General features: G+C 41.9%; 1 protein-coding gene across 2 annotated transcripts in view; it reads right to left on the reverse strand.

Moving 5' to 3' along the window:
* cdh17 (cadherin 17, LI cadherin (liver-intestine)) overlaps positions 1–8,230 on the reverse strand; it is a 109,728-nt gene extending 101,498 nt beyond the window's left edge. The window contains exons 1-2 of one of the 2 annotated variants that reach the window (XM_078540754.1): positions 8,121–8,230; positions 4,236–4,305 (exon numbers count right to left, since the gene is read on the reverse strand). In XM_078540754.1, coding sequence (XP_078396880.1) covers positions 4,236–4,292 — 57 coding nt within the window. In that variant the 5' untranslated portion in view covers positions 4,293–4,305; positions 8,121–8,230. The other variant, XM_078540753.1, reaches the window with a different exon arrangement.
* Positions 8,231–21,280: the final 13,050 nt, after the last annotated feature.

The raw sequence follows: 21,280 nt of genomic DNA on the forward strand, positions 1-21,280 counted from the left end.
GTTCGGCTGCCCGCCCACCGCCGAGCCGGTGGGGCCCGCCCGCCCATCAAGGTCAAAATTCTGGCCAATGTTTCCACTTAAGAAGTGCCTGCAGTTCAACTCTATCACTAATAATACAACTCAGCCATCCTACAACAGCCTGTTAAGCCCCTTGAGGAGCTTGTTAACAGGCCAGGGAGTGCAAGAGAATGATTTTCAATTTATAAGTTGCCAAACTCGAACAGTCAATGTGGGAACTGGGTTCAATGTGCTCTGAAGTTCAAGGTTTTTCTTAAGTTGAAAAAATTTAGTAACCGGGGATTTTGCTTGGTATCGGCTGCTGTACCTTTCAATAGGCCGTTTGCTCACTTCTGTGCACAGCCTTCAGGAGGTACTGCCTCCTCTCTTCTGCAAAGCAGTATCAAGGCTGCCGTCTGCCTTTACGGTTCATGCTCTGCAGGCAGCGCTCGCCCCCGCTAATGCTGGGTACTGCTAGTTGGCACTGAGCACACAGCCAGCCCAATTGGGGTATTTACATTTGAAGATGGCGTCCCATGAGCAATGCAGATGTGGCATGGTTAAGACCTGGAAATTATCTGGGCATCGGGTTCCCGACCCCAAACTGAAAATCAAGCTCCAGGTCCCCACTCTTACCCGAGTGCTAATGGACATTCAGGGCCACCCAAATTTCTAAAGGCCAGCGCTGCTCCCTGCTCATTCCATGCAGCAAGTTGTCTAGTGGCCTGTAGTTCATATCATTGTCCATTCTGCTATGCGTGTGGGAATCTAACTGAAATCAATGCAATCAGCAAGCTGCTGACAATTAGAATCATCCACCTTTCCCAATCATGTAAAGATTTCATAAGCAGGTTTCATCAATCTTAAATACACGTGTTTGTCTGTTCTGGAATGAAGGGTAATCTGACAGTATTGAGAACTTCTAATAAGAACATGAGAAATAGGGGCTGGAGTAGACCATATGGCCCCTCGAGCCTGCTCCGCCATTCAACAGGATCATGGCTGATCTGATTGTGGCCTTAACTCCATTTTCCTGGTTGCCCCCCATAACCCTTGACTCCCTGGTCAATCAAATATCTATCTAATTCAGCCTCAAATATAGCCTCTACTGCTCGCTGAGGAAGATAATTCCAAACACTAATGAGCCTCTGAAAGAAAAAAATACCTCCTCATCTCTATCTTAAATGGGAAACCCCTTCTTTTGAAACTGTGTCCCCAGGTTCTAGATTCTCCTACAAGAGGAAACATCCTCACAACATCTGCCTTGTTAGGCCCACTCAGAATCTTGTACATTTCAATAAGATCACCTCTCATTCTTTTGAACTCCAATGAGCATAGGCCCAACCTGCTCAATTTCCTCATAACACAAACCCTTCATCCCAGGAATCAGCCTCATGAACCTTATCTTAAATGCTTCCAATGCAATTAAGTCCATCCTTAAGTAAGATGATCAAAACTGTACACAGTACTCTAAATGTGGTCTCACCAATGCTCCATATAGTTGTAGCAAGACTTCCCTACTTTTATACACCATTCGCTTTGGAATCAAGAGCAACATTCCATTTGCCTTCTGAATTCCTTGCTGTACCTGCTGCTAATTTTTTGAGATTCATGTATAAGGACACCCAGATCCCTCTGTACTGCAGCATTCTGTATATTTAAATAATATTCTGCTTTTCTATTATTCCTGCCATAGTGGACAACCTCACACTTTCCCACATTGTACCCCACCTGTCAAATTTTTGCTCACTCACTTAACCCATCTATAATCCTTTGCAGACTCTTCGTATCCTCTTTACAATTTGCTTTATTACCCATTTTCATATTGTCAACAAATTTGGCTACAGTACAGTCAGTCTCTTCACTCAAGTCATAGATTGTAAATAGTTGAGGCCCCAGCCCTGATTCCTTCAGCATTCCATTAGTTCCAAAACAAAAATACCTGGAAAAACTCAGCAGGTCTGGCAGCATCTGCGGAGAGGAGCACAGTTAACGTTTCGAGTCTGAATGACCCTTCAACAGAACTAAGGAAGGGACTCGAAATGTTAACTGTGCTCCTCTCCGCAGATGCTGCCAGACCTGCTGAGATTTTCCAGGTATTTTTGTTTTTGTTTTAGATTTCCAGCATCTGCAGTTTTTTGCTTTTATTCCATTAGTTCCAGTTTGCCATCCTGAAAATAACCCATTTATCTAAACTCTAGTTTCCTGTTAGTTACCAGTCATCTTATCCATGCTAATATATCACGCACAATACCAAACGCTCTTATCTTTTGTAGTAGCCTTTGATGTGGCACCTAATCAAATGCCTTTTGGAAATCCAAATACACAAGATCTACTGGTTTCCCCTTTATCCAACCTGCTTGTAACTAAATGACTCTAATAAAGTTGACAAACACGATTTCCCTTTCACAAACCATGTTGGCTCTCCCTGATTGTATTTTGATTTTCTAAATGTCCTGCTACTTAGATAATGGTTGTAGCATTTTCCCAATGACAAATGTTAGGCTAGCTGACCTGCTTTCTGTCTCCCTCCTTTCTTGAACAGAATCTAAGGAATTTTGGAAGATTACAACCAATACCTCCACTATCTCTGCAACCACTTATTTTAAGACCTCAAGATGCAGACTACCATGTCCAAGGGATTTGTCAGCCTTAAGTTCCATTCGTTTTCCAATTAAATTTTCTCTAGTGATAGTGATTGTTTTAAGTTCCTCCCTCCCTTTTTGCATCTTGATCTTCTACTCTTCTTGGGATGTTTTTTGTGTCTTCTGCTGTGAGGATGGTATAAGATACTTGTACAAAGCCTCTGCCATTTCCACATTTTCCATCATTATTTCCTCTGACTCACTCTCAAAGGGACCTGTGCTTATATTAGCTACTCCTTTCCTTTTTAAACAGTTGTAAGAGCTTTCACAGTCTGTTTTTACATTTTTTGCTAGTTTCCTCTTGTACTCCAAGTTCTCCCTCCATTAATTTTAGTCATCTTTTGCTGGTTTCTAAAATGTTCCAATCTTCTGGCCTACCACTAATCTTTGCAGAATTGCACACCTTTTCTTTCAGTTTGATTCCACTGTTAAACTTCCATAGCTAGCCATGGATGGAACATCCTTCTGGTAGAGTCTTTCTTCCTCAATGGAATATATCTTTCTTGCGAGTTTTGAAATATCTCTTTAAATGTCTGCCACTTCTTCTCTACCATCTTCCCTTTTACCTATGTAGCCAGTCCACTTTAGCCAACTCTGTCTTCACACCCTTGTAATTGCCTTTTTATGATTAAGACACTAACTATGGACCCACATTTCTCACTCTCAAGCTGAATGTGAAATTATATCATGATATGATCACCCTTGCCTTGATGAATCTTTACTGAGGTCTTTAATTAATCCTGAATCATTACACAGTACCAGGTCCAGAATAGCCTGTAGGTTCCATAATGTGTTGTTTTGAGAATACTTTGTCCTCCTGTGTCATTCGTTGACTAATTGCTACTTCTCTACATAACCATGTTATTGGCATTAATTTGTGAAAGAGTCACTTGCAACAACTTGTTTATGAATGTCATAGGTCTATAGTTAATAGGTCTATAGTTAGAACTGTTTTTCAGAATTGTCAGCTCTTTTGAAACAACTGAGCAGCTTTTGCTAGTTTTCTCAGGTGTATAAGTATGTTTATGGCTTCAAACTTTCTAATAACTTTCCCACCTACCAATAAATTCAGTGCTTAATAAAATACCTACTGCTCCTTGCTGATTTAAGTGCAACTAAAGGTGACATAAGCAATCTGAAAAGGGAAATTGTGTCAATTTTTTAGCTGGTGGGGTCCAATGAGTCATCCCAGCAGCCGGTTGTTAGCTGCTGAAATTTTAAATTATTTCCTCAGGCAAACTGTTCCTCAATTGCCGCTTTCCTGTATCTGAACAAAGAAGTCTGTCTCTGAATTCAAATTCCAGTTAAGCAATGTATTCCTGGCTCCCAGTGTTGAAGGTGTGGCAAAAGCTAAGTCGGTAAATATTTGTGCAAGAAACATTCACTACAATACTAGAAACAGGGGATCGGCCACCTTACTTTGCGAATAAATCCCGAGAACATTAGAACAGCTAGTACTCAGCTACAATTCCACTCAACAAAAATAAAATTTTGTCACATCAAATATATAATTCAATTCACATTAAGAGATCATTAAATGTTAATTAATAATATAAATTATGAAATAAAAACTGATGCAATATGAAAACTTACCATTGCAATAAAAAATAAAAGCAGTTTGCCATTGTGCTGGTGATTGGATGTCCTCATGATGTCTCAGTGTCTGTAACATGGATGTAAATGAATAATAAAATGTCTTTAAAAAAAGGATAGCATGGTAAAAGAATCTTCTACATCTCATCAGGATAGTTTAAAACAAATTCTGCATACTCTACGCCAAAACTGCATAAAACATGCACAATTTATTGTCTTGTGCTGGTTGAAAATAATTTTGGGGTAGGTTTCCATTTCTATTTGATGGGATGTATCACAGCCTCTTTATAGAATTAGCCTGATTTTCATTCCATTGAAATAAATGGAAAGGAAACCAAGCAGGTTCTGAAAAGAGTATGTAATTATCTTGCCAGATTATCAACCAGGTTCAAAAGACGAATATCCACCCTTTTATTTTTAAACTACAAATCATATTATGTTATATACAATACAGATAACACTCAACATGTATACAAAATTGCCAAGACACCTTACAAGCGAAAAGGTGAACAAAGACAAATGGAGAAACTTGAGTTAAAAGGAGGAGAGTTGAGATGTGGAAAGGCTTTTAAAGATTAATAGAGATAGAACAAGCCAGAACAAGAACATTTAAAAAGAGTGGTAGAACATGAGTATGTGATGGGAGTGAAGGCTCTGCTACTGAATGTAGAGATGGGATGTGAGCTTAAACATAGGGCTGAAGAAATTGTAGAGATACTGTAGAATAATGTCATATAATTTATAAATAAGGACAAGTGTTTGTATTCAATAGCCCAAGAACATGGAGCCAATGAGTAAGTGATGCAGATGAAATATAAGCAGAAGGGACATAAACAGAAGGTGAACAGAGTCAAGGCCCAGAAATTTGGAAGTGCCCATTTTTGGGCACAAATGGGACATTTATGATTCCTGAATGGTGAGGCCTGAGGCTCCCCAGATATTTGATCAACAGGTCTCTATAAAGGAATCAATGCGATGGCTGCCAGCAAAGAGTTAGTCATCATTGGGCTACTGTTAGTCGGCTTCAGGTGCATAGGTCTGGGGGTTGAAGCTGAGATTAGATCAGGCTGGGAGTCAGGCCCACGATCATGTTGGACTGGGCACAGGAGTCTGAGAATCACAGGTGCAGATTTGGAATTTGACAGAGGATGCTGGGGGTCTGTGATTGGGAGAGGCTCCACATTCAGCTAAATCTTTCTTGATTGGCAGGTGATCTGAATGGATGGTTCCCCAGCCAGTGATTCTGGCTTCAACCACTGGCTACTTCATGGTAAACTGATCCTAGGGTGGAGGCCTCAAGCAGGAATTAGATCCTTACTTGATATACAAAAGGCCCAAAGCCTGCTTTGGGTGTTGATCAATGCCTATTTTTTGTCCTTTTCCAATGTCATGGATAGCCCATTTCCAGCAGAAATGTATGCACATTTCCTTCTTGCCATATTGGGGTATTGGTAGGCAAGTTAGATCCTGAAAAATAGTCATTGTTTGGCTGAACTTATAGACCAATGTCCCTTCAATTCGCACATCACCCTCAACTCTTCAAGTTAATTTGCATTTCATCTACTATGATTAGTTTAGAATCAAAAACAGTTATGTTAAAACACAAATATACTATACCTGATATTAATTACAAGAATAATAAATCAGTGGCATTGTGTTACAAGTCAGTTAACCTTTCTAAGGAACTACCACTATTTGCAAATTGCTTGCCCTTCACTTTTGTGTGTAATGACATTGTTAAAGAATCTGCCTGGTAACTCCCAGCTACTTCATCACATCCAACGAACCAGAGAGTTGCAATTCATTTTTGTGATATGGATTCTTCAACACCGTGGAAGATACCCTCACACAGCAGGATACAACACTAGTTGCAATGCCACATATAAACAGAATCAACTGGCAGGGCCGACTTGACAAAATTATCTTTTCACTGTTTGAACGGGGCCTGGTTTAATTACAATAACAGATTCCTGTTTACCGCAGAAAGGTGACCAAACATATTGCTCAATGCTTTCACTCCAATCAATTGGTTGTGCATAAACATGGTGGCAGTGAGATATGGAAACAAAAGCGATGTCAGACCTGAATGTATCTACACTATCTAACTCAAAGCATGACATACTGAGTACATATTTTGTCAAGATCAGATTTCGGGAAATAAACAACAGAAAATTCTAAAATTAATTTTACCTTTTCTTTAGGCTTCTCCTGCCGCACATCGTATCCCAGATAACAATGGCCATTTGGAGTCACTACTCCCAGGTCTCAGTGAATTTTTAAATCACCATGAGGTGTGTGAGGACAGCCTCAGGTTGATTTCCTTGGGGATGCGGAGGGATGGAATTGAAGTCCCATGTTTAAACCAGCTATGAGAGGAAGCTTGCTTTTCTCTCTACTTAAAAATTGACTAACGAAATAGTTAATACATGGCATTGATGCACAGTTTCATTGATGAGTTGTTTTTATGGAGAAGAAAACAGAAATCTTTTCTGGATTCTAATTTTTCTTCCCTTTTCCTGACAATGTACAAAAATCAAGAACTCATTGACAATGGCAGCTCTGCATTCAATCCATATTAGTAAATAGACCAACTGATTGTGTCACCTTCACCTTCAGCGTCTTTATATCAGAGGCCAGTCCTGCCAATGTTAATAGGTGCTAAATTTTAAGCCATTCTTTTGTTCCTATTCAGAAAACCTATCACACTTCTGTACGCAATTGAATACATTTTACACAGTTTCTAAAGAAATCAATCAAAAAGAGTCAGGCTCCTGACAAATTATTTAATGTTTAAAAACTGGGCCATTTTGAAAAGTGCTTAAAAACAGTGACAGCATAAAAACTAAAATCATTTTAATTGATCTGTCACATGGAAATTACACTGTGCAATATTGTCCTAACTCAGAACACTCTCGTGTTCAATGTTTGTACAAAGCCTTCTGTTTGCTACTTTGTGGCAGATAATAACCTGTTTATGCAAATATAATAGCATACAGAATAATTTCTGGACTATTTGCTTTTAAAGCACAAAAAAACACAGAAACTATTCTCAAATATATTATTGTACCTCATAATTAGATTAAAGCAAGCAGCACTCTTTATAACAGAGCAATTTGTGGATGATACACTCCTATATAAATGAATGTTTTATGAGAGTCCATGCAAAAGCATAGCAAACTTCAATGAACCTGTTAGACCTGATTGTAACAGGTTGCATTAATTGGGTGGGTCTCACTAAAAGCCTGAGACAGTCACCATTTTTACATCGTACAAGAGCTTTGGAGATTCTGTTATTCAAATCAGCTCCTCTGTCTGCCGTCAAATCAATGAAACCTCAATAAGAAACTGAACAAAAGCACAAATCGGTCACAAGACTGTAGGGAACTAACTTTCTTCTTTACAAATAAATTACTGAAGATATCACTGAGACAAATGAGTGAAATGATTATTTTTTGCAGTGTGTGCTTCCACATTGTTAGATAAAATTATTTTAAAATATACAGTTTTAGTCCAAAACAGAGACAAACATTCTTTTATATAACATAGGTGGTACTATAAGCTTGCCACCAGCTGTCAACTGCATAACATCAACCAAGAACTACGCGCTTTGGAAAACCATTTACCCTGATACAGGGCTGTGTTTCAGAAGCAGATAATACAAGTTCAAACACTACCTCACAGAAAATCTTAAATTTTCATACCACACAAACAGCAGCTGCAATATTTAAAGTAAAGTTTTGGTTACCTGTCAATCAAGCTGTTGGCTTTTCCTTTAACTTCAATAGTTCAGAGACTGAAAGTAACAAAATGAGAACCTGATACCAAATAGACTTTGTCAAACTTTAACCGTCACTATATTGCAGCTAATGATTTCTCAATCCATACCTCATAAAACACAACTGGAGCGTTTGAACAAATAGGGCGGAAAGATTCCTGATTCAAATCATTTCGGTCATATACAAAAGTGCAGCAACAGTCAATCTACAGTCTCGCCAAACCCCACAGTACAAATATTAAGCAATGTTAAGACACGCCCCTTTGCTATTACCATGCCCCTTTGAATTTCCATATTGCTTAACTATTCAAAACTTTGCAAACACAGTTGCACAATTTGCATTATTCCTTTAACCTAAGTAAAATAACAAATAATACTCTTCATTTTTTTTGCAAATAAAGCCAGTTTCTTTTCTCCTGAATGAAAATAGCCATTTTCCCATCTCCTTTTTATCTAAAGGCTCATCTCCTTTTTTTTATAGCACTCACCTTGTTTTTGTTTTGTTTAACAGAGTTTCCTATCTACCATTCATTCAAAAAAAAATCATAGCATTCAAATTCCAGGGTCGTCATGGGGAACACGGGGAGATTTGGGGCAGCAAAGAATTCCTTCCTGTCTACTGTCAATGTCCCTGCTCAGTCTGAAATCCTGGGGTCAGCATCATCAAAATACTTTGGGTAGGCACCTGAGCCATTGTTCACATAACTTAAGTGCCCACCTGAGGGGATGGATTGGGGTCTGAATTAGGCCGGGGGAATGGAAGTTACGTAGAAGAAAACTTGCTGTCATACCTTAATGCAACATCACTGAGCTCAAAGGGTCTCTGGGAATGAAAAATGTCATCATATCTTAATTAGTTATTATGCCTTAGAAAATTATAACTCCAAATTGAAGACTGGAAATTGGTCTTTTCCTAAGGTCACTACAGTCAAGAGGTTTTCAATTCCATGTCACTTGCAGCTGTAGTCCAAGCCAGTTACTATTCCAGCAAGTGTGTATACTTCAAGACGGTGGATAGTGTGCTTTCTAATCACTCATATTTGCGCATAAATGATAAGTTATGTTGCATGCTGTATTTCCCTCATTTAAATTACATTATATTACATTCATTCGTGAAAGTGCCTTCAATTTCTAATGGAGCTGAAAAGAGGCAGAACACTGATAGGTCCGCCCCAAGTTTCGGTCCCACTGCTGCCAGTGGCATGGCAAACCATACTGCCCAGCCCTAAAAGTTTCAGGGTCTATAAAGTGGTTGATTCTGTATTAAGAAAAATCCTCAAAAGCAGCCACTTTTCACTTTTCTACAACACACAAATGGAAAGTCTGGTGAGGGATGATTGGTCCCATGGCAAACCTGGAAGCTGGTCAACAGTGTGAGGAAAGGCAGCCCATGACTGACATCATTGATTTACTTCAAGGTACACCTTAATCTCTGGTTGGGAGAAGTGAATTGTAGGTGGGGGAGAGAGAAGAGGGGGTCACCCTGCTCTCAGTGGATTAATCAATTCCAGCCAAGTCAACACAAAAGGCCAGATACGAGATAGCGGAGCTTCAAAATATTGATCTTTTTAAATAATGCTCTCAAGACTAAAGCCAATGTAAGCAGAGACTGGAGTGAGTGAATAGTAATTAATCAAACTAATAGCAGTTTCTCAGTACCTGGACGCTGATTGTGCACATAATGGAGATCTGAGCAGCTGGAATGTTCCATATTAATGTTCAATATTAAATTAATTTCTGAGATCTCCCAGTGACATCTTGACTGGCCTTGAAAATGGTCTTGTGAAGGAATCTTCCAACTTGGCACTACCACATATACATATATTCACTTTTCATATCAGCAAATATTTGATGAGTTTTATCTAAGGTAACCTTCATTTATAGCAATTATAACAACAATTTGCCTTTTAACATAGAGAAACGGTTCAAGGTGCTTTGCAGGAGTGAAATACGACAAACCATCAAAAGGAGGAGATATTTGGACAGTGTGATCCTAAAAGCTTGGTCAAAGAGGTGAATTTAAAGGAGGTTCTTAATGGAGGAGCAAGAATGGGAGATGGATTGAGTCAATGTGGAAATTACAGAATTGAGGGTCCAGATGGCTGATGTAACAGCCACCAATAGTGGGATGAAGGGCACATGAGGTCAGAAACTTGCAATGTTATCAAATAGGGTGGTCAGATGTCAATTGGATAACTTCTTATTCTTCTTGCAAACCATTGCAATGATAGTTTTGTAGATCACAGCCAGGCAGATCTCATCATTTATTCTACGTTCAAAGTTCTGCTGGATTTTCAATCCCTGTTTTTATTATCTAAATGAATATTTCTCTAAACTCACCCATTGTTAACTTAACAGCATCAGCCTCGCAATTGACTGTTGCATGTACTCATTGTTTAATTAACAATTATACTCTAACTTTAAAGGGACACATAATTGGTATAATTTCCCTAATTGTATAAAACAGCATATCCTTGGAACATAGCACCAGAACTGACCATTTAACCCCTCAAGCCTGTCCTGCCATTAATGAGATCATGGCTGATCTGCAACCTGGGGAGAATTTTCTCCCCATCAGGCGGACTGATCGGGAGCAGGCACGATCAGCTATGCACCGCCATTTTACAATTAATGACAGGACAGTTAAGGAGCTGCCTCAGGGAGATTAAGTTTAATTTCAAACTTCAAAATAAAAAAAAGTAAAAATCATTTACACATGTCCCCTCATGTGACAGCATCACATGAGCTGGGACATGTTTATCAAATGTTTAAAAAATATTTATTAATTTAATAAAACCTTCATGAAGACTCACCCCGCCTGTGGATGAGGTTTCATGAAAAACGCGAAGGCGGCCTGGGCTCTTCACCTGCCAAATTTTCACAAACCTCATCCAAGGGCGGGATAAAAAGGGTCAGCAGCATTGCCGGTGTAAGTAGTGAGGAGTTTTGAAGATACTTGGCAGCTTCATCTCTGTTTGGGGCTTCATTCTTAGCATTTCCAGGCGTCATTTCAGGACTCATTGGTGTCTGCCAGGCCCCCAAAGGATTCAGACCGTGTGGGCCCTTCCAGGTATCAGCCAGCCTTCCCTTACCCTGGTAATGAGGATGTGATCGCCGCCAACCTTAAGGCTGGACGGGCAGCCCTGACAAATTGGTTAATTGTTTTATTAATGGCCTTAACAGGCCTTTAACAGGCCTTTAACAGTTCGGCAGGCACGCAGTTGACTCCGGTGCCTGCCGGCTGAACGGAAGATCAGAATGACGCGTGGTGAGGTCGGGACGCACACCACGTGTCATTTTACGTGTCGGCATGCAGGGCCTCCCCCCTGCACGCAGAACAAAAGATTCTGCCCCTAACTCCATATACCCTTCATTGCCCCATCTCCCTTGATCCCTGTGGCTAACAAAAATCTATTAATCTCAGTTTTAAAATTAATAATTGAGCATAAATTGCCATTTGCGTAAGAGGGTTCCAAACTTATACCTTTGCATGAAGAAATATTTCAAAGGCCTGGCTCTAATTATTTGACTATGGCCCCTAGTTCTAGACTCCCAAACCAGTAGCAATAGTTTCTCTCAATCTACCCTATTTATTCCCCTTAATATATTGAAACTTTGATCAAATCATCCTCCAAACCGTTAACTTCCAGGAAATACAATTTTAGCTTGTGTAATCGCTCCTCATAATTTAACCCTTGGAGTCCAATTATCATTCTGGTAAATCTATGCTGAACTCCCTCCAAGATCAATATATCCTTCCTAAGTACTGGTGCCCAGAACTACTCATGCTAATCTGAGTGTGGTCTGCAAGGCTTTTATAGCTCACTGAGCAGCACCCACTGTAAAATGATTTATTGTAACCTTCATCCATGACTTTTTTACATCTAGATTTGACTATATAATGCCTTCTTGGCCAGCTTCCCATCTTCTACCCTCCAGAAAGTTGAACTCATCCAAAATTCTGCTTCTGCAACCTAACTTGCTCTAAGCCCCATTCGCCCATCACCCCTGCTCTCACTGACCTACATTGGCTCCTACCCTACAATGCCTTTATTTTAAAATCCTCACCTTGCAAACCCCTCCATTGCCTCATCCCTCTCTATCTCTCTAATTTCCACCAGTCCTACAATCCTCTGAGAGCTCTGCACTCCTCAAATTCTGCCTTTTGTGCATCCCTGAGTTTAATTGCTCCACCATTGGCAGTCGTACTTTCAGCTACCTGAGGGAGAATTTTTGGCTCGGCGAGCAGGGGCAGGGCTCGCTCGCCGTGGCATAAAATGACACGGGGTAACGTCGGGCGTGTGTCCCAACACCACCGAGCATCACTTAGATTTTCAGTTTGGCAGGTGTGCAGCCGACTTAGCTGCACGCCCGCCAAAAAGTCAAAGGCCTGTTAAGGCCATTAATTAACTAATTAACCCTATTAAGAAAGCTGCCAGTCCAACCTTAAGGTTGGTGGGCAGGCGAAGAACCCAGGTGGCCTTCGCATTTTTCATGGAACCTCATCCACAGGCGGGATGAGGTTTCATGAATGTTTTTGAGATCTTGGGGCAGGATTTTCCCATTGGCAAGCGGGGGCAGGACCCGCTCGCTGGCATGTAAAATGACGCACGGTGACGTCGGGCAGAATTCCCGATGTCACCGCGCCCCATTTAAATTTTCAGGTAGGTGGGGGCACAGCAAAATCAGCTGTGTGCCCGCCGACCTGTCAATGGCCAATTGAGGCCATTGATAGAGTCATTTAACTAATTAATGGACCTTAAGGTTGGCGGGCAGGCCAGGAGCCCTGGCAGGAATTAGAAGAAGCATGAAACCTCATCCACAGGTGGGATGAGGTTTCAAGTAGGTTTTTAAAAATTTAATTTAAGTTTTTGTAAAAATTATGGACATGTCCCAACTCATGTGACAGTGTCACATGAGGGGACATGTCAGTGAATTTTTTTTTCTCTATTTTTAATATTTTTGACAGTAGAGCCAATCTCCCTGAGGCAGCACTTAGCCTCAGGGAGATCAGTGCGCTCTTTCATGTGCATGCGTGAAAGAATGCACTCTCAGGTTTAGGGATTCCCCCCCCACCCGCACAGGGAGCGCATAGAACTTTGCTGCGGATGTCACGCTGGGCGGGCCTTAATTGGCCCACCCATGTAAAATGGTGCCGCGCCCCCAATCGGGGGAGCCGATCGGAGGCGCGCCCACACTTCAACTTCGCCCCCAATGGGGGGGAAAGTCCTGCCCTTGGAAGAATTTTTAATAAAATTAATACACATGATCCAGCTCATGTGACAGTTTCACATGAGGGGACATGGTCTAAAGAATTTTTTCTCCTTTATTAAACTTTAGAAACTTTAAACTGGGGTGCCTCAGGGAGATTTCTGCGCTCTTTCGCACACATGCACGAAAGAGCACACTCCCAACTCAGGGAAACCCCCCCTGCCCGCACAGGGAGTGCCCAGTGCTTCCGGGCGCGTGTCACGCTGGGCGGGCCTTAATTGACCAACCCATGTAAAATGGCGGTGCGAACCCTATCGGGGGCGCTGATTGGGTCCACGCCCACCCGCGCACGCCCCCGCACAACCCCCCCCCCACCCCCGATGGGGGGAAAATTCTACCCCTGGACTCTAAGCTCTGGAATTCTCTCCTTAAACCTCGCTGCCTCTCTCTCCTCCTTTAAGGCGCTCATTAAAACACAACTCTTTTACCAAGCTGTTGATCATCTGTCCTATTATCTCCTTGTGTGGCTTGATGTCAAATTTTGTTTGGAACATTTCTATGAAGTGCTTCGGGACTAATATTCCCGCTAAGCTATGCAGGTGCACATCCATGCGGCAGCCTGGCAGGTACAGCACACATCTTGTTCTGTAAAAAGTAACACATGTTTGCAGTTGCGTAAACAATTTTAAAATACCACCATACTTTAAAAAAACGGCCATGCACAGCAACTAAATTTTAAAGGGGTGGTTTTACTACCTTCAAGGCTCTCATTGTGGATTGCCTGTTCAAGTAAAATGTCACATTCTGTTACCAATACAGAGCAACTTACAATGTTACGTGTTTCTCAGCTGCAGCCTGAAACTGACAACCGCATTCCAATCTCCATGTAGCTTCACCAATTAAACTCTGAATCAGATCCATTTTCATTTACTTAATAACTACTAAACTTTACAGCCTTAAAATTGGACAAACAATGGCAGTCTGACCTGTAACCACTTTAAGAATATAAAACAATTATGGTTTAACCAAGCCCAAGCCTACATTAGCAGCAAGATTTTGCATTAAATGTTATAATTCTCCTGTCTTTCTAAAGTTGCACATATTGTGACTTACCATGAGCAGTACGACAGGAAATCCATTCTTGTGAATGTATTACAACTAGTACAGTGATCCACATTTACTGTCCAGCATGTCATACTTTTTGGCTCAGAATCTGACATCACGTTTTGGGCACCACACTTTGGGAAATATAATTTAGTGTTACATTTTGCTGTTGCACTTTTTCATTGGGTCAAGTTTCACTTTCATATAATTCAGAACTCAATTAGTAGGGCAGAATTTTATGCCAGGCGAGCAGGGCTGACCCAATCTCCGACGGGCGGGGAGCCAATCACCGCCGGAGAAACGGGCCACACCGCCATTTTACGTGGGCAGACCAATTAAGGCGTGACGTCCGGCAGGAAACACTATGCGCTTCCTATGCGGGCGGGGGGGGGGGGGGGGGGGGGGGTATCCCCAAAAGCGAGAGTGCGTCTTTTGTGCATGCGCACGAAATAGAGCACATCTCCCTGAGGCAAAGTGCTGTCTCAGGCAGATCGCTTCCACTTTGAAAAAGATTAAAAATAGAAAAAAAAACCCTAACATGTCCCCCTCATGTGACAATATCACATGAGATGGGACATGTTCATAATTTATACTATATCTTTATTAAACTTTTTAAAACCCTGCATGAAACCTCGTCCCACTGGTGGATGAGGTTTCATGTTTTTTCTATTCGCTGCCGGGGCTCCTGACCTGCCCGCCAACCTTAAGGTTGGTCGGGCAGGTCCTTTCATTGTTTAAATGATCCTGTCAATGGCCTCAATTGCTGATTTTGCTGCACCCCAGCCTTCCTGAAAATTTAAATGGTGCGGGATGACATCGGGGGTGCCGCCCGACATCACCCCGCATCATTTTACGCGTCGCCCCCTGCTGGCCGATGGCAAAATTCTGCCCGTAATATTTAAATCAAAAGTGACTATTCAAGAAAAAAACCCACTAATAGGAAGCTACCAAAGATTCAAAATAGCTAACGATCCTCATATCAATCAATATTGAGGAGAACCTAACAACAAAGGGAAGAATATAAACAGGTCTGTCAAAACACTTGAAAAAATGTCATCTTTTTTGTCTTGGTCTGTTAAAAATGGGCACCCACATCAGAAATCTCGGGATCAGCTAATTCAAATATAGCTGCACGGGACAAGATATGAATTCTCTCATAAATAGGGCAGGTTTACCAAAGCAGGCTCAGAAATCTTGGCAGAGGAAGGGAGGCAATGCTCTCAAATGCATGTGGCAGGAACAGAATAAAGCAGCGGATTAACCAAAACCAGGGGAGCAGCATTCTGTGCATCCATCGCAGACCTTTGATAGCACTTGTTTATCCTCTTTATCTTCCAAATCAGCAGACAAAGAAGCAGCACTGGAAATAGTTTGTGATGAGATATCAAATCCATCTACATCTGTTCTCGCACATAGAATCTTGCTTACCATATCACTTCCTCTTGTAATCACCAGCCTAGATGGGGGATCATCAAAATAGTTTATAAGAGAAAATGTCACTGGGTGAAGCACAGGGGAACCAGAGGATGACTGTGTGGAATTCAAATCTGATGCTACTTAATGCAGATTAAAGGGATGTCAAGCTTTGGCTGCGAAGTGTGTGGATGACAATCTTAGTGATCCGTGAAAAGGATATTTGCACATAGATCGAATGCATTTGCTGGGGCAATGTAACCTCTGAATAGAAGTAAGGTATATGAATGGGAAAACAATGTACAGTGTTTGCCTCTGCGGCACTGTCATTCCCTCAGATTAATATTGCAAATTGATGATTTTCTGGAAATATTATAAAGGGATAACTCCTTTGTGGTGACTGTAATGTGTCAACTTTGATTTTTGCATACATTTACATAAAAGAAGCAATGGAATGATGTTAGAATAAGGCTGGTGGGTCAAAATAGGACTTCCCTATGAAGAGAAAAATGATTTGACCAGCAGAACTGTAGGCTTCATGAAGGTATCCTTTGCATGTATCTTTAGCAGTATTCTTGTTGCTCTTACTGTTGACTACTTCTTCTGCCGAAGGATCCGCCTCTACGGAGTCTCTATCTGCTTTTCCCTCCTCCTCCTTCTCTGATTTATCAATATCTATTCCTCAGTTCTGATGAAGAGTCATATTTGACTCGAAATGTTAACTCTGTTTTCTCTCCACAGATGCTGCCAGACCTTCTGAGTTTTCCCACTCATTTAAGTTTTTATTTCAGATTTCCAGCATCCACAGTATTTTGCTTTTATAATATCTCCTCCTTTCTGAACAAAGAGAACACAACAAGGCTGGAATAATTCTTGAGAAAAGATGGAAACGTACTGTATAACAGCCCCCGGGTTATATAGGAAACTGAATCTTCCTTTCAGCAGACTGAAGCCTGACTAGCTACAGCTCACACGAAAGGAATGTCTAGCCTTCAGAAAACAGCAAGGATCTTGTTATCTCTAATGAGGTGCTAATGCCCCCTGTAACTGCAGCAATTAAGTTCCAAGGAAACGCATGAAGACCCTTAATGGCAAAGTGGAGGTGATATGCCTGCGAGTACGAAAGGCCCTGAAACTGTTGAAACTTATAAATGGATGCAACATGAACCATCTCAGGAACCCAGACCGGGAATATACATCCTTTGTCCAAACCAAGTTATGTCACATGACACCTCCCCAAGCTGCTAGAACCTGTAATATTGCCTTGTGGAGTGTAACCCAGGCAGCCTGCCATTTTCTAGCAACAAAGTAGCAGAAAGAGAGCTCTGTCCAGATTTAAATTACCTGGCCCTCATCCACAGTTTTCTACTAGAACGTCTGAACTTCCACACCAGTGCCTACTGCAAAACTGATTCATCTCTGCATGCCTCTCCCATCGTGGAATTCAGCGATATTGGAAAAGTGGATCATCATGCATTAGATTCATCCAGTTTACCTCTCTTAAGGAATACAGCATTGGACTTTTGATTTTGGACTTTTGATTCTGGACTCTGGGCTCATGTGAAACCATAATTCTTATTTTGTCTGTGGTCTTTGTCCTGTACCTCTTTCTTTCTGTTATCCTCTTTTATTGTGAAAGTACCTGGGTTATGTAATGACACCCCCTCCCCATGTTTTGAGTGTGTGCAAAATAAACTAACCCTCTGATTTTACCCTATCTCGAGTTTGCTGTGGGGATATTAATAGAGGATTGAACCACTCCAAACTGTGGTGTTGGGGAAATATGCCATCGTTTATAAAGGGGGAAATCAAAACTCAAAAAACACCTTTCTGTTTACGGACGGGTGGTGAGAGCAGAAATCAGAGCTGCTTTAAATTAAATGCCCTCCTGTCCTTAATAATGCCTATTAACTGCTCTCTTTGAATTCTTGATCTTATATGATAAACATTGTATCTCTCTTCTGACGTCATGAACCATGAAGGCTCAGGGTAGCCATTGTCTCTGAAACTTGGGGTCTTCACTGGTGTCAACCTTTGGATCACTGGTCTCACATCTTTTATAGCATTGATGTTTGTTGGATCTTGCTGTGCGCAAATTAGTTCCTGAATGTCCCTCTATTACAACAGTGATTACATTTCAAATGTAATTCATTGGCTGTGACATAACTTGGAACATCCTGAGAGGAAAACAGAGTTAATGCTTTGTGTCAAATGTGACTTCTTCAGAATTGGAGGAGGGTAGAAATGTGATGGGTTGTATGTCGTTGAAAGTGGGGGAGGTGAAGGAAGGACAAAAGGGAAGGTCTGGGATAGCATAGAGGGCAGGAAAGGTTAAATGACAAAGATGTCATGGAACAAAATGTGAAGGGTTGTAGTAAAGCAACAGAGCCTTTGTCCAGAGTGAGTGTAAATGCCAGAATAATGAACAGCTCTATCCAAAAGCTAAAGCATGAAATCAAGATTGAAACCGCCACATGATTTAAAAATCGGATCAAAATGGAGTACAGAGTTCATGGTCTGAAATTGTTGAACTCAATGTTGAGTCCAGAAGGACCAATTGGAAAATTAGGCACTGTTCCTCAAGCTTGCTTTGAGCTTCATTGGAACGTTGCAGCAGGCTGAGTATAGAATTTAACTGCTGCAGGTCCTATTTACCAGTGTTTGAGTGGAGGTGAGAGAGACAGGATCCATAAGAAGGTACTTTTCCAGTATTGTTTGTGGGCCAGGTGAGCAGGAGTGCCTCTCCCCCAGCCTCCAGGTTACATTGCCGTGATCGGTGACCCCATACAATTGCAATGAGCTGACTGCTCCGTCTTCCACACCCTGCTTACCCCTCACCACACACCCCACCCTCCCCTACCCTGATCTCCAGGCAGGCTCACAATCTTCCCCTGGTCTCAAAACCTGAAGCTCCCTCCACAGCAATTTCTTCCCCAGCCTAGGACCAGGATCTGAAGCCCCTCCACCCTGCTCCACAATCTCACCAACCCGCAATCTTCCCTCTGTAATGCTAATCCCCACCTTCCCGTCCTTCATTCTCTCCTTTCCACTCCCTAACTATGGTCTCTTTCTCAATATGGCTGGCTGGCTGCCTGGTCACAGGCTGGGAAATGGAACAAAAAATTAAAATGAGTTTCTTTAACAGAGCCTCTGCATTACCCTCATTTTCAGGTTTCCTGGCCACTAAAACCTCAGCCCCGCCCCTTCTGCTCCTTGCCTGCCTCCTTGAAAAGGTCAGGGCCAATATTTAAGAGGCAGAACTCATATGTGTAACAATGCCTTTGGGACTATAGTCCTGTCTTCATCAGCTGGTCCCAGCAACAATGTTTGTTTTACACAGGTGCTCCTTAGGAGGAGGTTGGGAACTTAGGAGAAGCGAGTTCATTCCCTTGGTCCCTTGAACAATTTATTGCAGGGAGGTGTCATATCTACTCTCCGCCCTCACTGCCAGTAAAATTTGTGATGTAATTTAATTGGGGCAGAAATTCAGCTGATTTGGTTCCCGCCCTCAAGTCCAGACCACCCCTGGCAAAGGACCACCAGCATTGCGCTCTCCCTAAACCTCAGGAATTTCAGTCTCAAAGGTCCTAATAACAAAAACATGAATAATTATAGGGTTCAAAACCCACCCTTGGTTTTGTTCGAGGCAAGTCTCTGTTTGTCCTAAACAAAGGCAATTAGCATGGGAGGAGGTAAGGCTAAGAGCTTGTACTCTCTGTCTGGGAGATCCTGTACCCTCAGCCTGTGAAATGTAAGTCAGAGGATCTGATGCAGCAAAAGCACAAAGCATATCAGCCTCGAGGAAAGGCCCACCTTTGAGTCCTGAACGCCTGAAGATTCAGATAAAATCAGATGATTTTTTTTGGGCCCAATAATGAAGGACATTGTTAACATGTTGTTGGGAAGGCTGCAATGCACCCCTCCCAGAGTGGTCAGCATAAACTAGAATTTCTGGCCTCTCCCAAGTAGGCAGCCACCCAAGATCAACTGTGATGACAATGAATCCAGGCATTTAAACTAATCCCCCCATTCTTGAAAATTAGGTAGGATTGACCTCCGAGGTCCTGATTGGGAGCATTCCGCCACTTACATCTGGATATGCCTCCCACCACCTGCAAGGATTTTTGACTACTAATTATTTCACAGGAGCCTGATTAAGGTTATCTATAACACTGTCTCTCATATGTTTAAATAGCTTCATTAACTATATTTTCTATGAAGCCCTCAACCTTTCTCAAAAGCCATGACTTTCTTTTGACACAGAGCTATTAATCTGTTAGCTGCAGGGAGGTGGCACAGACTCAGCCTTCGCAGAATTTTCTCTCATGCATGAATGAGATCCTGTCAGCACAAGGTGCAGGCTGCCTAAATTGGAAGGATACATCTCCACACAGTTATTTGAAACCAACAGTAAAATGTATTTTCCCAGATAAGCTACTGTACACTGCGAACTGGTAAGCTTCAGATCAGATAGAATAGGATTATAGAATTGTGACAGTACAGAAAGCAGCCATTTGGCCCATCATGTCCATGCTGGCTCGCCTAAGGAGCAATTCACATACTGCCACTCACCCCGCCCTCATCCCACAACCTGCTCTTTCCCCCCTCCAAGATATTTAGAAAATGTAGAAACATTTACGGCACAGAAGGAGGTCACTCCGCCCATCGTGTATAGCATGGAGGAAAATTGAACTCACCGCATCTGGTTACAAAAGTTGTTTCTGCCCATTCCTGTTTGGTTTCCACGTGCTGCCATTTCATCCAGGCCCATTTCTTAAGCTGCTGAAGCATCTGTCTGATGAATGAAACCCTCATTAGCATATGCTACTTGGACTATTATGACATCTATAGGACCTTGTTGGAATATTTACAGCCTAATGCTATGGACACCTGGCAAGGTGGGGGATAGGAGGCACTCTAAGATAGGTCAGACACTTAACTTTAGTGGGGTCAGAAGGCAGACAAGTGCTCCTCCAGGTACCACAATAAAAGGTGCAGACCTCTGCTGCCTCATGTTTCCTCCCCCTCCCCACCTGCTTCACTACCTCTGAGCCTACCTTGGTGCTGGCAGGCAGTAATCTTGCCCCATTATTTTGACCTCCTTGAATCCAGCTAGCTGCCTTTCTCCATCTGTTGCAGGCAAGCAGCTGACCAGCACATTGTAAATGAGGCCTGCTTGTTAAAATCAGCTGAGTCCTTCTGTGGAGATTTTCAACTTTGCCCTCAGGGGTTAAAATCTAGCCTCATTACTCAGAGACAGCTATGTAGATGGATAAATAGAGAAACAGAATGGATCTGCCCAATTGCCAGATAAGATCATCATACCCATGTAAATTGGCAGCTCAAGGTTACAAGGCAGTGGAAGATAGCCAGCATGATTTTCAGTCCAAAAGATCTACCAAAAGATCTACAGTTTTTAGACCCTATTCACCTAGCTTCAAGTCTCGAAAGAAATTAAACTACTTTCATAGCAATTGCCTTCACCCAAGTTCCTCATGAAAAGCTCTTGTTCAAAATTCACTACGATGGAATCAGGGGTGTT

Source organism: Cetorhinus maximus, chromosome 4 (assembly GCF_964194155.1).
Source record: "Cetorhinus maximus chromosome 4, sCetMax3.hap1.1, whole genome shotgun sequence".
NCBI classification, from domain to species: domain Eukaryota; kingdom Metazoa; phylum Chordata; class Chondrichthyes; order Lamniformes; family Cetorhinidae; genus Cetorhinus; species Cetorhinus maximus.